This window comes from Taudactylus pleione, unplaced genomic scaffold (genome assembly GCF_031769625.1).
Source record: "Taudactylus pleione unplaced genomic scaffold, aTauple2 ptg001086l, whole genome shotgun sequence".
Taxonomy (NCBI): domain Eukaryota; kingdom Metazoa; phylum Chordata; class Amphibia; order Anura; family Myobatrachidae; genus Taudactylus; species Taudactylus pleione.
In genome coordinates, this window is record NW_028285487.1 from 1181009 (window position 1) to 1198897 (window position 17889).

At 45.7% G+C, this 17889-nt stretch overlaps 1 protein-coding gene across 1 annotated transcript; it reads right to left on the reverse strand.

Moving 5' to 3' along the window:
• Positions 1-519: 519 nt before the first annotated feature.
• SMIM11 (small integral membrane protein 11) lies at positions 520-14801 on the reverse strand. Its single transcript, XM_088461661.1, has 3 exons — positions 14654-14801; positions 9827-10010; positions 520-693 (listed from the first exon to the last, which is right to left on the reverse strand). The coding sequence occupies exons 1-2, from the start codon at positions 14672-14674 to the stop codon at positions 9828-9830; spliced, it is 204 nt and encodes a 67-aa protein (XP_088317787.1). The 5' UTR covers positions 14675-14801; the 3' UTR covers positions 520-693; position 9827.
• Positions 14802-17889: the final 3088 nt, after the last annotated feature.

Consider the following 17889-nt stretch of genomic DNA (forward strand, 5'->3'; position numbering starts at 1 on the left):
GATAGAAATCTGTCAGCCAACTTCATCCTATGTAAATTTACAGCACAAGATAGAGGAAAGGGTGGGGGGGTGACCACTTGCAGTTCATCAAGGGAAAGATGTCCCACTTAAATGATCAATTTCACCATTGTTGTCCATCCCTAAATTGTTTAGCGCTTCTCCTCACAGTGACTGGAGAGCTGATCTGTTGATACTACCTTGAGCAAAAATTTCCAGATGCAGCAATATAATGGCAATGAGATGTATACAGCTGACAGATGTGACAATGGGTTTGGCTCATTAAACTTCAGATCATACCCCACTGGATGGCGCAGGTTCTGAGTATGGGGAACCATAGTTGAATGTCTTCGGTAAGCAAACTTCATAACACTTCCTACATACTAATAAAACAGGCTTTTAGGGCCATATTTCCTGCCAGTGCTATTACAGTCCACGATGATTGTAGAAAAATGGAACAATCCACTGAGCATGTTCATTGTTATGTCCCGATTGAGCAGTAAATAATACAATTAATAATAATAATGTATTATTATTTTTTTAATTTTTTTTTTACAAATGTATTTTGTACACAATTATATTGCTTATTAATACATACAACGTAATAATTTAACAGCCCACGATTTCTGTCCTGGTTCTGTACTCAATCCACTCCAGTAAAACTGTAGATTGCACCCAGCTAAGAGATGAAATCACCTGCATAGGAAAATAAAACACTTCATTAAGTTAAACATATGTCCAATGCTGTATAAACACTGTACATATGCAATTTGATGAAAACTGATTAAAAAGCAACAACAATATAAAAAAACAGTTGTCTTTAAAGTGTGCCCGTCTTCTATACACAATCAGTACAGCCATGCATAAGAACGCAGCCCATTAACACTAGGAACTACAGCTGTAGTAATGCCACTGGTTCCAAAGTACACGTATTGGTTGAGCACACAAAATGGCGGCATCTGGGTGATGTCACTAAGAGGATGTACTCTCTTGAATATTGGTTCATCTGACAAAATGGCCTCCACTGTGTGTCTAGCAGTGAACTGTCCCATTTTCCATTGGTAGTCTTAGATTGTAACGTTTGGTCCTAGCAAGCATTATCCTTACACGTTTCCCTATATATGAGCCAACAGCCTTTGGAATATTTGTAATGGGTGCAGGGTATACAGGGGCCCACAACATACACCATGCTCCAATATTTAATATTTACCGCTCAAGTTCCGCGATTCGGTGCTGCAGCAGCACTACAATGGTTAAAGAGAACATCTGGGAGCTGGGTGTACTGTGTGTATGGTTAATTACATTACATTTCATTTTTATAACTTTAAAATTTTGTGCCACATTTGTGGATGTCACTCTTTGGTGTGCCACGGCAGAAAATAGTTTGAAAACCACTGTCTTGCACTACTGGTAAATGTTTTAGGACACCCCCATTTTTCCAGTTTTTATTGTAAGCGGTAAACTGCTAGAGGTGAAGGTGAAAAAAAAAAAATAATGTACATGATCAAAAAAATTTAAATTTCAGAGTTTTAAAAAAATAAGAGATATGGTAAGAACTTACCCTTGTTATCTCTATTTCTACGAAGTCCATAGGGTTCCACAGGATACCTTGGGGTATAGGTGATGACGTCAGTCTTCAGGCACCACAGAGTTAAAGTTTTCAGCCTCCCAGGATGCATCTGGGTCCCTCTCCTATACCCCGCCCCCGGGCCAAGGCATCTCAGTTACGTCACAATCCATAGGCCGGAGGAGGAGAAGAAAGAGAGAGAAGAAAGATCTGGACACTCACAAGCATCACATTCTCACCATAGGGAGATGGAAAAACCGGTGACCAGAATAAAGCCCATCTGCAGTACAGGTGCGACAGGGCGGGATTCCTGTGGAACCCTATGGACTTCGTAGAAATAGAGATAACAAGGGTAAGTTCTTACCATATCTCTTATTTTCTACTGCAGGGTCCATAGGGTATCCACAGGATACCTTGGGGATGTCCCAAAGCAGTATCCTTTAAGGGTGGGGACGCTCCTGTGCTGAGAGGAGAATCCGCTGCCCGAAGGAAGCATCCTGAGAGGCAAAGGTGTCAAAAGCGTAATACCTCACAAAGGTATGGACAGAAGACCACGTAGCAGCCTTGCAGATCTGAACTGCAGAGGCACCACGTCTAGCTGCCCACGAAGGATCCACAGACCTAGTGGAATGAGCCCTCACAGAGGAGGGAACTGAAAGACCTTCATGAAGATAAGCTTCTGAAATTGCCATACGAATCCAGCCTGCCAAAGTCTGCTTTGAAGCAGGCCAACCCTTTATACGGAAGCCATAGGAGGACAAACAAGGCGTCCGACTTCCTAAACGAAGAAGTGCGGTCCATATAAATCTTTAAGGCCCGCACAACATCCAAAGTGGCTTCACCCACTGAAAGTCCAGGTGAATTGAAAGCCGGCACAACAATTTCTTCATTGATGTGAAAACTGGATACCACTTTGGGAAGGAATCCCGGACGAGTGCGAAGCACTGCCCTATTCCTCTGCAAAATCAGAAAAGGGGGTCTACAAGAGAGAGCCCCTAAATCCGAAACCCTTCTGGCCGAGGCAATGGCCAGAAGGAATATGGTTTTAGCTGTAAGCCATTTAAAGTCCACTGAGCCCAGTGTTTCAAACGGCGGTCCCTGGAGAACTCTGAGGACCACAGCCAAATCCTAAGGTGCCACCGGTGGAACAAAAGGTGGCTGAATGCGCAGAACACCTTGCATAAAGGTGCGCACATCAGAGAGCACAGCAATCCTATGATGAAACCAGACTGACAGGGCAGACACCTGCACTTTCAGAGAAGCCAGGCGAAGCCCATGATCCAGTCCAGCCTGTAGGAAAGCCAACACCCTAGACAGGCGGAACTCCCTAGGGGAATACCCTCTAGGTCTACACCACCGGAAGAAAGTATGCCACACACGATGGTAGATTCTTGCCGAGGAAGGTTTACGAGCTCTTAGCATGGTTTGCACCACAGAGCCAGAAAACCCTCTGGACGTTAGCATGACTGTTTGAACAGCCACGCCGGCAAAGACAGCCGAGTCAGGTCCGGGTGAAGACAAGGACCCTGTGACAGCAGATCCGGTCGTAATGGTAACCTCAGAGGAACGTCTACTGACAGACTCTGGGGGTCGGAAAAGCCAGTGCCGTCCGGGCCACTCGGGAGCTATCAACAGTAGCGTACCTCCTTCTCGTTTGAATTTCCGTATTACCCGCGGAAGAAGGGAAAACGGAGGGAAAAGGTAGGCAAACTGGAACGTCCACTGGACGGACAGAGCATCCACCAGAGACGCCTTTTCGCCTCTTGTTCAAGACCCGTACACCGGCAACTTGTTGTGCCGGGACGCCATGAGGTCTATCTCTGGAAGACCCCATTTGTCCACCAGACTCTGAAAGACGTCCTGGTGTAAAGACCACTCTCCCGGATGCACGTCCTGCCTGCTGAGAAAATCCGCTTCCCAGTTGAGGACTTCCGGAATGAACACTGCCGATATTGCTGGGAGATTGCACTCCGCCCAGACCAGAATATGGGACACTTCTGCGAGTGCTGCCCGACTTCGGGTTCCTCCTTGTTGGTTTAAATAGGCCACCGTGGTGACCCTGGAGAACCGGCTGTGCCAGCTGGAGAGCTCTGAACACCGCACGGAGTTTCAAAATGTGTATTGGAAGCTCCGCTTCCGCCCGATTCCACCTGCCCTGAAACAAGTGTGGACCCGTGACAGCTCCCCAGCCCCGGAGACTGGCGTCCGTTGTTAACAGGACCCAGTTCGCCACCCAGAACAGGCGACCCTTGTTGAGGTGGGTCGTCTGCAACCACCAGGTTAGAGACAGGCGAACCTCCGGAGTGAGCACCATCGTCTGGGACTTGCGACACTGAGGCAATCCATTCCATCTGGACAGGATCTTTTCCTCCATCACAAAGATCCGCTGCTGCCTGGAGTCCAATAAGGCCCCGAGGTGCAGGATCCTCTGAGACGGGGTGAGAGTGGACTACTGCCAGTTTATCAACCAGCCGCGATGTTGCAGTACCGCAATCGTCAGATCCAGATGGTGTAAAAGAAGCTCTGGAGACCCCGCTATCAACAGGAGGTCGTCCAGATAAGGCAACAGTCGGACTCCCTGCGACCGCAGGAGAGCCGCCATGACCGCCATGACCTTGGTGAATACCCGTGGAGCAGTCACCAGGCCAAAAGGCAGCGCCCGGAACTGGAAATGTTCGTTGCAGATTGCAAATCCGAGGAACTGCTGATGGCGCAAAAGAATAGGGACATGCAGGTAAGCGTCCTGGATGTCCAATGACACCATGTAGTCCCCAGGTTCCAGTGCCAGAATAATGGACCGCAGGGTCTCCATCCGAAAAAGAGGCACCCTCAAGGACTTGTTGAGGGCCTTTAGGTTTAGTATTGGACGGTAAGACCCATTGGGTCTCTGCACCAAAATTAGATTGGAACAGAAACCCAGGCCCCCTGGGAAATTGGAACATGCACTATAACTCCGGCCTGGAGCGTAGTGTGCAAAACCTTCCGCAGTTCCGAGGCTTTGCTCCGGTCTAGCGGAAGGCCTGTGGTAAAGAAGCGGGATGGAGGCCTGTGCCGAAAGGAGAGGGCATACCCGTGAGAGACCACCTCCTGAACCCAAGTGTCTGTCGTAGTCCTCGACCAGCACTGGGCGAACTGAAGCAGGCGGCCCCCACTTTTTAGATCCCCCAAAAGGAGGCCCGGACCGTCAGGCCGCAGGTTTGTCATCTGACCTAGGAGCCGGACGTCTGGTACTCCAGACCTGTCTCTTGGGCTTGGACAATTTCTTGGTCCCAGCCTGCCGTGGAAAGGACTGTGCTTTAGGCCTACCTTGGGCCCTGTGAGGCCGAAAGGACGACCCACCAGCACTAGAAGGAATCGTAGCAGACGGAAGACATGCAGATTTTGCTGCTGCCAACGTAGCTATTATTTTGTCCAGATCTGGACCAAATAGTACCTCTCCATTGAAAGGCAGACCTTCTAATCCCTTTTTTGGAATCCGCGTCCGCTTTCCAAGAACGCAACCATAAGGTGCGACGAGCAGCCACGGCTGCAGAGGAGATCCTAGAGGTGAGCATACAAATATCTAAGGCCGCTTCATTAATGTGAGTGGCCGAGACTCGGAGATTGCCCACCAACCTGGTCTGTTCAGCCGAACAGTCAGAGTCCAAAGACGCCTCCCAATTATCCGCCCAGCGCTCCATAGCTCTGGCTACCCAACACACGGCCATAGCCGGTCTGGATGCTCCCCCTGCAAGGGACTAAACGGATTTGAGGCAGATCTCCACCTTGCGGTCAGTGACATCCTTCAAGGATGACATCGAAGGCATAGGCAACGTGGCACTTTTGACTAGGCGTGTGACATGTGAATCCACTTGCGGAGGGGATTCCCACTTAGAAAAATAATTGTCCGCAAACGGATAAGCCACGGCTAAGCGCCTCTGGGGCTGAAACCGTTTACCTGGATTTTTCCACGCCTCCTCTAAATGATCCACTAATTGATCAGAAAGAGGGAACACCCTAGCCTCACCCTTAATATCCTTAAAAAAGGCATATTTGAAATTGGCCACAGAAGGATCAATATCCTCAATAACTAAAGCCGTGCGGACCGCACGAATAAGACCAGGGTTATACACCCCGGACTTCGCGTCCGGCGCTTTGGTACGGAGAGGTTCTTGGTCAGATAGATCCAGAATCTCCCCATCATCTGACGTCTCATCGTCATCTCCATAAGCAGCAGATAAAGACGCCACCGGCCTATTATGAGGCCGCAACACAGACTCCCCCTGTAAAATATCGGACAAATGCTGAACCGATGTAGTTAGAGTATTAACCCACGCAGGCTCCGGAGAAACCTGGGAAGGGACAGGGAGACTGTGGGGTATCATCAGTTGTCTCGGGAACTCCCGCATGGGTGACGACACCACTGACCACTGGGACAAACCCGTCTGGGTAAACGCAGGTGGCGGAGCTAGCTGGCCCACAAGGGTAGCAAGCGCCTTAGCGAAACAAGCCCAGGGAGATTCCTGTACCGGGACCGTGACCATAATCGGCCGTGACAGTGCCAGGCACTGGGGACATAACCCCTCCGCGTTACCCTCCCCCTCCGCTATTGGTACCTTACATTTAGTACACATGAGCTGGAGAGGAAAATCAGTCTCAGACATGATGGTAAGTATGTGACACTCACACCTATACTTATTGGTATAGTATGAATAACAGCCTGCACACCGCGCACCGCAAGGGCTTTGAGCAGAGCAAGATCAGGGACAGTAATGTGGCTGACAGTAGAAAGTGAAAGTAACAGACAGCAGGGCTAGCAGTTCAGTCACATACAATGCAGAAGAAACACAAATCCCTGCACTATTAGCACTGATTCTCAACTACTCAGACCCTCAGGCTGGTAGGACTCAGCGCTGCATACACTGACCTCTGACAAACGGAGGAGAGGTATGTTGGGGGACCCAGACCGCAATGCCACCGCCCACAGGCTTCCAGCAGCATTCACCATGCTTTAAAGATGGCCACCGAGGAGCAGAGGATGAAGGAGGCCGGCCTGGGGGAGGAGCGCTGACACACTATGGCCAATCAGGCAGAGCAGAGAGGCTGTGTGCAGCAGGGGAGGCGCCGGCTGAGAGATAGGGAAAGCGCGCTCCCCTGGCCTGCATTTAACCCCTGGGACGCCGCAGCGCATGCCGCTCAGCAGCGGCCCGCTGTCCCAGGGGGTAGTGGAAGCGCAGGTTGGTAGCCTGGCTCCACGCTGCAGCCAGTCCCCAGGGAGCCCCCTGCCTGGGGACTCAGGACCATGTGACCAGCGGGGACCCACCGCGGGACCCTGCTGCTTACCTGCTATCCCCTTGGATCCGGCCATGGTCCAAAACATCTGGGGGCACCGCTAGCCGTGACCCCAGATGTCTACCAGCATCCCCGGATCAGTACCGGCGTTCTGGTACTGGCGGGGTGTAGGGGAGACAGCATGGACGTCAGTACTGACTGTCCATGCTGTACTCCCAGATGTGCAGCCAGCGCTGCCTTTAAAACAAACTCACAAGCATGTTTTTTTCTGCCAAGCAGGACTTTATTTTATGTATTTTGAACTTTTTTATAACTTCATTTCAGGATTATGATATATATCCAATTCTTATGTGTATATTGATGCATATTTGCACCTGCTGATTGTTCATTTAATATTCAGGAACTGCAGTTCTTTTTTATGTGTATTTCATTATTAAACATTTGGTAAACTTATTGCTCCATTCTGCTTTTTATGCTTTAGTGATCCTAAGCGCAGTCAGGTGCATAAGTATTGGGACATTGACAGAATTTTCATATTTTGGCCTCTATTCACCACCACAATGGCTTTGAAATGAAACAAACAAGATGTGCTTTAACTGCAGACTTTCAGATTTAATTTGAGGGTAATTACATCCAAATCAGGTGAACGGTGTAGGAATTACAACGGTTTCTATATGTGCCTCCCACTTTTTAAGGGGCCAAAAGTAATGGGACAAACTAAACAATCCTAAATCTGACTTTCACTTTTTAATACTTTGTTGCAAATCCTTTGCAGGCAATTACAGCCTGAAGTCTGGAACGCATAAACATCACCAGACGCTGGGTTTCATCCCTGGTGATGCTCTGCCAGGCCTCTACTGCAAATGTCTTCAGTTCCTGCTTGTTCTTGGGGCATTTTCCCTTCAGTTTTGTCTTCATCAAGTGAAATGCATGCTCAATCGGATTCAGGTCAGGGGATTGACTTGGCCATTGCATAACATTCCACTTTTTAGCCTTAAAAAACTCTTTGGTTGCTTTTGCAGTATGCTTCGGGTCATTGTCCATCTGCACTGTGAAGCGCCGTCCAATGAGTTCTGAAGCATTTGACTGAATAGGAGCATATAATATTGCCCGAAACACTTCAGAATTAATTCTGCTGCTTTTGTCAGCAGTCACATCATCAATAAATACAAGGGAACCAGTTCCATTGGCAGCCATACATGCCCACGCCATGACACTACCACCACCATGCTTCACTGATGAGGTGGTATGTTTTGGATCATGAGCAGTTCCTTTCCTTCTCCATACTCTTCTCTTCCCATCACTCTGGTACAAGTTGATATTTGTCTCATCTGTCCATAGGATGTTGTTCCAGAACTGTAATGGCTTTTTTAGATGTTGTTTGGCAAACTCTAATCTGGTCTTCCTGTTTTTGAGGCTCACCAATGGTTTACATCTTGTGGTGAACCCTCTATATTCACTCTTGTGAAGTCTTCTCTTGATTGTTTACTTTGACACATATACACCTACCTCCTGGAGAGTGTTCTTGATTTGGCCAACTGTTGTGAAGGGGTTTTTCTTCACCAGGGAAATAATTCTTCTGTCATCCACCACAGTTGTTTTCCGTGGTCTTCCGGGTCTTTTGGTGTTGCTGAGCTCTCTGGTGCATTCTTTCTTTTTAAGAATGTTCCAAACAGTTGATTTGGCCACACCTAATGTTTTTGCTATCTCTCTGATGGGTTTGTTTTGATTTTTCAGCCTCATGATGGCTTGCTTCACTGATAGTGACAGCTCTTTGGATCTCATATTGAGAGTCGACAGCAACTGATTCCAAATGCAAATGTCACACCTAGAATCAACTCCAGACCTTTTACCTTCTTAATTAATAATTAAATAATGAGGGAATAGCCCACACCTGTCCATGAAATAGCTTTTGAGTTGATAGTCCCATTACTTTTGGTCCCTTAAAAGTGGGAGGCACATATAGAAACCGTTGTAATTCCTACACCGGTCACCTGATTTGGATGTAATTACCCTCAAATTAAATCTGAAAGTCTGCAGTTAAAGCACATCTTGTTTGTTTCATTTCAAAGCCATTGTGGTGGTGAATAGAGGCCAAAATCTGAAAATTCTGTCAATGTCCCAATATTTATGCACCTGACTGTATATATTTTTATATGTCAGAACTACCTTTGAGGAAAAGAACAAGACGGGAGGCTGCAAATCAAGGAATGGCAGCATATTCTCCTGTCTTACACCCCATTGAGATGGTTTGGGATGAACTGGACAGAAGAGTGAAAGCAAAGAAACTTACAGGTGCAGCACATTTATGGGAACTTCTGCAGCAGTGTTGGAAGAGCTTCCCGTACTATGGGCCTCATTTACTAACGAGTTTTATCACCAAAATGAGTGATAAATTTCACTGTGTACGATAAATGGTGCTCCAGCCAATCAGCTCCCAGCTGTCAACAGTTAGAAAAATGACAGAAGGGAGCTGATTGGCTGGAGCATCACTATCATACACAGTGAAATTTATCACTCTTTTTGGTGATGAAACTCATTAGTAAATGGGGGCCTATATATTGGATTTCCTTTGCAGAGAGAATGCCAATTGTGTGTTGGGCAGTTATAGCTGCAAAAGGCGGCTACTTTGATGAGTCAAATTAAATTTTGTTGAACACGATTCTATGATTTCTTTTTTAATCTCCAATGGTTTATTTGCCCCACGCTTTAATTTCATAGTATACAGAGATATTAAACTGCATAAATTTCAATAAAAACTGGAAATATTATGGAGGTTCAAAACTTTTGACCAGTAATGTACTGCTGTTGTATATACCTTTCATGACTAGTAACACCTTTCCAAGGAAATACTTTAATGGCCTTACAATTTATTTAGCATTTTCAGTTGATACAAATGATATTAAAAAAAAAAATACAAAAAATAATAATAATAATAGTAACTTACTGAAAGTCTTGTCCATAAACAATTCTCACAAGTTGATACCTTACCTCAGTCATCTTTTTTCTCAATTTCGTCCTTCTCTGCTATCTGTTTCCGCCGTGCTTCTTCCTCAAGCTTCAATCTAGCATCAAGTCTCCTACGTTGATATATTTTAACACCAGCGAACCCCAGACACAGTATTAACGTCTTCGCTGCTAAAATGTACATTAGCAGTGGAAAATTTTCCAAAACCTGCAATCCGGGAATAGTTTGTGATTTAAAAACCAAAGGAAATGGCTTATTTTATTGTATCAGTGTGTTGTGCTAATTTAGATCTGAAACACAGGATATATATTGTCGCTGTATAACAGTCCATACAAACATAACATTTAGGGGTATATTTACTAAGTGAGAGTTTTTAGAAGTGGAGATGTTGCCCATAGCAACCAATCATATTCTAGCTATTATCTTCTAGTAGATGCAAGTTAAATGTTAAGTAGAATCTGATTGGTTGCTATGGGCAACATCTTTACTTCTAAAAAATTCTCACTTTAGTAAATTTACCCCCTAAGAATATCAACTAACCCATTTCATTCGCAGATAGGCCTATACAGCCGGTATGGGATAGATTATTTAGCCACAACCCCAACAGTCTATATTATATATAGTACTACACGCCATCGTTTTTTACATTACTTTCGAAGGATTCAGCCTAAACCAATTACCGTAAACACATCTTATATCCTTTTCACACTGCCAGCAAATAAACCGGGTTATTGCACATGAACCATGCAATGTTCAATTAAAGTGATACAACTTTATATCAAAGGATTACCATGTAATTATTTCCCCTAATACTGCCATTGATTTTAAAATGGGTAATTAACAAATGATTATCACCTAAAATTTAGATGGAATGCAGAAAGGAAAAAAAAAATGCTAAATGCCATTTAGGGATCTATTTATCAAGCAGGGAAAAAGTGTGGAGAAGTGAACCAATGGAGAAGTTGCCCATAGCAACCAATTAGCTCCTACCTATTCTTTTATAGACTGTACTTGATCATTGCTACCAAGAAGCTGATTGGTTGCTATGGGCAACTTCTCCACTGGTCCAATTCTCCACTTTTCACTGCTTGATAAATAGACCCCATAGTGTTGTAAGGTCTGACGTGGCAAACCAGCTGCCATCGCAGAATACAGGCTCAGAGGAAGCCACAGGCTGCAGCTGTTCCATTTTTTTTCCTACAGACCCCAAAGCACAGGGGGGCACAGGATAGAGTTTATGGTATTTTTCCTCCCTATGGCACAGGTGTTAGTTTATTTATAGCGCTGTCCACTTACAATAGTTTGCCTGTTGCTGCATGCCTTAGCCTATAAAGCACAATAGGAGATCAAGAACATTTATAGGGAAGAGCTCAACTTACAGATATACAGATGTATACAGGGACTTATGTAACAATAATTATACATTTTCCCCCAATTAAATATATTTCTTATTGCTGCATATTGTGGAAATAATATTAATGTGGAATTTAACAAATGTTTAATCACTTGGCAAACAGTAAGAAGTACAGTGATAGCTTATACTATCACTTCACTTGGCAATGCGGACTCAGCAAGGCTAAAAAGCATGCGCAGCCATCAGGCTGTGCATTGTGCAAGGACATGCTGGCGGGAAGGGCATGCTGGCGGGAAGGACATGCTGGCGGGAAGGACATGCTGGCGGGAAGGACATGCTGGCGGGAAGGACATGCTGGCGGGAAGGGAGCGAATGATAACAGAAGGACCACAGCAGACATCTCCGATATCAAATGATAACAAATGCTTCCGGAGAATTACCCACAAACCTAGTTTAATAGATATGCCCCGGTGTCATAATCCACAGATTTCATATTTATATTGGGGCCACAAGGGATGTAGTGAGGGATCCGTTACGCCCCCCTCCCATGGCTCATCCCTCCTCCCTTCTGCTCCGTCCCACTTCTCTCTGGCTCCGACACTCCTCCATTCTGCGTTGTCCTCTGCCTTCCCCTGGCTCGGCCCCCCCTTAGCTAGTGGGTGGGCAAACTACGTCCAGTGGGCCAAATAAAGCCCGTGAGGCAATCCTACCCGGGCCCACTGCTGCCAACCACCACTGCACATGAGAAGCGACCCGACCAGCTGCTTTGTCATTGCGCTAGCACCGAACTGCGGCTGCCACCGAGAACAGCCGCAGGCAGCCGGGTTCACTTATATACTTCTGGCTACACACTCACAGGCAGTTCCGTGGTGCAGGGCGACTGTCATCGCTAACAAACTGCCGACAGCTGCGCACAGCTGGGTGCATGTGCTCGCTCTCGACTAGCGGAGCAGCAGTGCAGCGCTGGGGTGACAGAGGCAGCAGAAGATTTTTATACAGTGAGTCATGGTCCGTGACCCAGCCGTTAGATCCCCTATAAAGGTTAGCCATGAGGCAATATTATTTATTGGGGAGAGAGGGCGAATGGGCCATAATCCAATACTGCCCCCAATATTTAATTTCCTTTTAACTGCCCACACCCCAAATTCTGGACATGCCTGCTCCCTGGCATACTTCAGGATGGGGGTGGGGTGCGGAGAATGAATGTAGTCCGAGCGCCATGGTTACACCTCTGGGAGCCACAGAAGAAGAAGATAGGGTCTAAGGACAGTACTTAAAAAAGTTCCTTTTCCTGGATAGGACACTGTTTAGAAGTAGATGCCTATCATATTATTAATTCACCTTAGGATAATGGCTGCTTTTCTCAATGTAAAGTTCTTAATTGTAGAAATTTAATAAGTTCACAAAAGTACAGTTGTTTCCGCAACTACAGCCGTCATCATTCTCAGCTGTATGGTTGGAGCAAAATAATTGCGGAGCACATGGTTTTAATAGCAATTGAATAGGATTTATAAGATGTCAATCAATAATTCTAAAATCAGAGGTCTATTTACTAAGCCTCGGTTGGAGATAAAGTGAACGGAGGTAAAGTACTAGCCAACCAGCTCCTAACTGTCATTTTTCAAACACAGCCTGTGACATGTCAGTTAAAACTTTCTCTCCATCCAAGGCTTAGGGGCCTATTCATCAAAGTGTATTTGAGGTAAAATCCCAGAAAACACCAGTTTTCAGGGGTTTACCTCAAACACTAATTATCCCCCATATGTATTAAAGGAGGGACCGCAGCAGGTATCTCCGATACCTGCTGTGATCCCTCCATTGCTGCTGGCAACCTCCTCCCCTATAGGTTTCTATGGGGGATGCGATGCTGCCAAATTTACCAATATCCGGAATGCAATGCAATCCAATCCAGATAATGGCTCCTGCAACTAACACCATCTGAAGATGACGTTAGCCGCTGTAGCCTATGGGCTACATCGCGCACTATTAGCCGGCGGAGGGATCTGCCAGAACCCTCCTCGGCTATGGCGGATGTGCATGCCCGCCACCCCCTGCACTGGCCGGCAGCTCTCCGGAGACATCGCAGGGAGGGGCTCCTTTCGGAGCCCGTGTCCCTGCATGTCCCTAATGGAATCAAATCCCGACAGCGGAAGCCCGGCAGGGGTGAAGATCCCAACTGCTAATTAAAGTAAGTACTGTTAACCTAATTCCCTACCCTAACCCTCCTTTAGGGGTGCCTAACCCTAACCCCCCTCTAAGTGCCTAAACCTAACCCCCCCTTTCCCGCAGCTTAAACCTAAGTCTCCCGGGGGTACCTAACCCTCCCGGGGGGCTGCATGACCCTAAGTTCCCCCCGGGAGCCCCTAACCTAACCCTCACCCCCTCGGCTGTCTGCGCCCAGCTTACCTTCGATCGGGATGCCGGGCGTCGGGCTCCTGGCGTAGGTAAAATGACAGGCGTCGGGATTTCGACGCCTGTCATTAGACCCTTGCCGGGATTAGACAGTCGGGATGCTGACGGTAGGCATCCCGACTGCATACCATCCCGGATGATACATCCAGCCGATAGGATCGCTTTTTGCAATGCGATCATGGGCATTACTGGTATGCCCTGATTGCATTGCAAAAGTGCTCATTGATAAATGGGCCCCTTAGTAAATAAACCCCATAAGGTTTTAAAAACACATAAAAGACCCAACAACATAGTTACATAGACAGTCTATGAATGTTGTCTTTCAGAGCTCATCCATGTCACTGCTCTGTACTCTTTCCTATCCCATCTACCTGATCACAATTACATGACTTTAAAACAATGTTTAACATGAAATATAAGTTGCCAAAAAAGCCTAATAGCAACAAAGAGATCTGGACGCTAAAAGACGAACTGTACTTGTTACAATGTTGTCTCCATCTCAGGAAGCGCACCGGACGCCAGTGGGTCCGTTATGGTTTTATGAGCTTGGACTTCAGAAAAATGGCCGACGCTGTGTGGTTAAATACACTGTACTGCAGACACTAAATGAACACAATTTCATCTCCTTGTTTTAACAGGGAGAGAGAACAGAACGTGGTGACACTGGTGACTGACCGGTGAAATGGCTGCTGCCTGCACCTGCATGCAACAAGATAGCAAAGCCTATGATTGACATCCACATAGCAGGACAATCCTCATTAAATGCACTTGGCTCTCCTGCTCTTGCTCAGTGTGGAGACTGGGAAGGCAGCCTTTAGGATTACAGGGAGCCTTGCTACTGGTAAGATCCTGCTGTGCATTTGTGCAAGTTGTTGTAATTATCATCATCATCATCACCTCCCCTACAGCATGCACTAAGCCCTATGCAGCCACATCTGATGAAACTAGTAACAAACTGTGAACACTGCTCCCTGCAATATAGGAATTGGATCTCCACGTTATTTGCAGCCACTCCTGCACCTTTCCCCAGTAGCATCCTATGAAGTTATTATCAGCTTAGTAAATTGCAATCATCCCTGCTCACCTTCCAATTGAACTCCGGCATCCTGCAATGTATCAGTCAGTGAGTGCTGAGCAGTCTGGAAGACTTGTTGTGCTGGTTACACAGCTTGTAGCAGGGAGGTAAATGTCTTCTTCTGAGACTGAGCTTCTGGCCACTGGGAGGAGCTCAGTACATTCTGGAAACTTCAGGCTGCTGTCCTGGATTGACAGACAGCAGATGGAGAAGTAGTATTGTAGCCAGTGACTATTCTGGTTATTCACACGCAAGATAAGGAAAAATAAACACTATAGAATTACGTTCTGTAAATTCAAGAAATGTAGTTATTATTATTTGTATACACGATATAATTGCCTTTTTTCTGTTTTTTTTTTCTAATTTTTGCACGATATATATTTTATACCTTATTTTATTGTTCTACTGAAGATGGCTTTTGTGCCATTGTTTTGTTATATATTTATTTCCATCATTCTCTCTCTTTTTCTTTGTGCCTAAAGCTAGCCATGGACGACGAGATACAGTTTTGGTTGTTGGTACTGGGCTACGTCGTGTCAAAGAGGAAAAAGCGTAGAAGGGAAACAGTGAGGAATTATTGGGTGCACCCCCTGACCAGCCAGCGGTTTTCTAAGGGCCAGTTTCACCTTCGTTACGGGGACCTAAGGAAGTGCCCCAAGAGGTTCTTTAACTATTTTAAAATGTCAGCGGGAACATTCGATGAACTGCTGGAGCATCTCAGGCCGGCCCTCATCAGGAGTGACACGAAGATGCGACTGGCCATATCGCCCGAGGAGCGGCTTTGTGTAACTATTAAGTAGGTGGTATGATATTATATGGGCAAAGTAAATGAGTGGGGCTGGTAGGCTTATATGGATGACAAAGGTAATTGGAGCCTTTGAGCTGGAATTTCAATAATATATGACTTTGTTAGTGTGCACAGCATTGATAATAATTACATCACCTGCTGAGACATAGGGGCATATTAACTAACGAGTGAAATTCTTGATATTTGTTATTAATCTTAAATAAGGATGGCCATCGATGGACCCATCAGTGATTTCCATTGGTGGCACACAAACCACCGATGGTTAGCACCCCTTCGTTGCTGGGGGAAGCCATGCAGTGAGCCAATAAAAAATGGGGGTGGCACTTAGCTGCCGCAGGGGGAGGGGGGGATGGCTTAGCTCTGCCCTGTAAAGAGAAAAAAATAATCAGCTCCCAGTCATCCATCTATGGCAGAGAACTATTGGTTCTCTGTTTGTTTATTGCCCATGATTATGCTAAAAACCTCTATTGATTTCAAAATTTTTTTGCATTTATATATTATCAATAATTTGGAGTTGTGCACCTGAGATTTGTCTGTTTCTGTGCCTGCAATTAGTCTAATCAGGTAGCACCTCCCATTATATATATATTCAGGGTGTGCAGTCCAGGAATCTTTCCTATACATTCCATTTAATGTGCTTTATTGCACACCTGAGGGAAAGGAGACGCCCCAGTCTGGATTAGCACCCTTCCTTATTGGTTTAAAAGCATGGAGTCTGGTATAGTATATGCACACTAGTATTAGGCACAATTCTAGGTAAGTCCTACAAGTTTTATATACTGTAGTGCAATTTTGGTTCATTTTTGGGGCGTGGGTCCCCCTGGATTGCTTTGGTTGATCTGTTTCAGGGCACCGCATTATAACACATTTTTCTTTTATAACACATTTTAACCCTTCACTGTTTGTTTATTAGACATGTACGTCACTTTTTTATTTTCATTCTTCATATGCAGCTGAGGCTGCTCTTAACTATCTCTTTTACAGTGCACTTTTCTTAGTATGGCGGTGCCCTGGGGCGGCTTAGCTGGGATAGTTTGGGGGGGGTCCTGCGCACTTTATTTGAACCCTAGTATGTTAGGGACCTACCCTAAAGAGGTTACCTGGATATGGTGGGTAGGCCCATAACCTTGGCCATGATTATGCTAAAAACCTCTATTGATTGCAACATTTTATTGCATTTATATAATATTAGTATTTTGGAGTTGTGCACCTGTGATTTGTCTGTTTCTGTGCCTGCAATTAGTCTCATCAGGTAGCACCTCCCATTATATATATATATTCAGGTTGTGCAGTCCAGGAATCTTTCCCATTTTTTTTAAACATGTCTGTGACAAAACAGGAAGCTTTTATCTTGTCCAGGCATGTGGAAATTCCTTGGGCGGTATTACATTTTTATAGCGCGCCCAATCTCCCTTCTAAAGTGACGAAATTCAATTGTTGACGATTTTCCCATAGCGGTCGGGTTTAGGGGCGTAAAACAGCTACCCCAAAGTGCTGGGCGCGATCGCGTAAAATGTCGTTTGGTCGCCCAAACTGGTCAATTTTCGCCCATTTCAGCTCTCACCCCCTGGGGCTGAATGTAATAGTCTTTTTGAAGTGTTGCTTTTTTCTGTAACTATTACCTTTTTAATGAAAGTTTTGTATGTGTACCTATTGCTTCCACTGTATGTTGTCCCCATGTTGGCTCACTTGGCTCTCCTCTGGGTACTCCTTCCTCCCACATTCCTATGGCCAACTGGTAGGTTAATCGGCTTCTGACTAAAATTGGCACCAGTGTGTGTTATGTGTTTGTGTGCTAGCTAAAAAAATAGATTAGAGAACACAGTAGGAAAGGGATTTACTTGCTTTAGTAACATACCTGACTGTACATACTACAAAATATATTGCCACAAAATAAAAAATGGAGAGTAATAATAATTCACACATTGTTGGCAGCCATTTTGTAGTGCGGATCCGCCACTGTGTAGTGCTGAATCGATATTCGGCCTATAAAACTAGTAGCTGCAGTGATGTCGCTGTTTCTTAGTGAACTGATTGGTTTGATGTAAGGTTAAACCAAAACATGGCTTCCTGCACTATGTATAGGAATCAGGTAAACCTTAAAGGGGTACTTTGCCTTTATGAACATTCTAACAGGCGGCAGGTTATGTAGTTTTGTTGCAGATTTTCTGTATAAATACGACCGCTCAGATTTCAGCATACCTGTTTATGTATACAAAGGTAAAAAACTGAACACATTTGCCAGGAAGATTAAATCAACTGAAGACAGCATTTCCCATTGAAGGGGCAATTCGGTTTTCTACTTCAGGGTCCATAGGGTATCCACAGGATACCTTGGGGTATAGGTGTGACGTCAGTCGCCGGGCACCATAGAGTTAAGCTTTTCAGCCTCCCAGGATGTACTAGGGTCCCCCTCCTATACCCCGCCCGCGAGCCA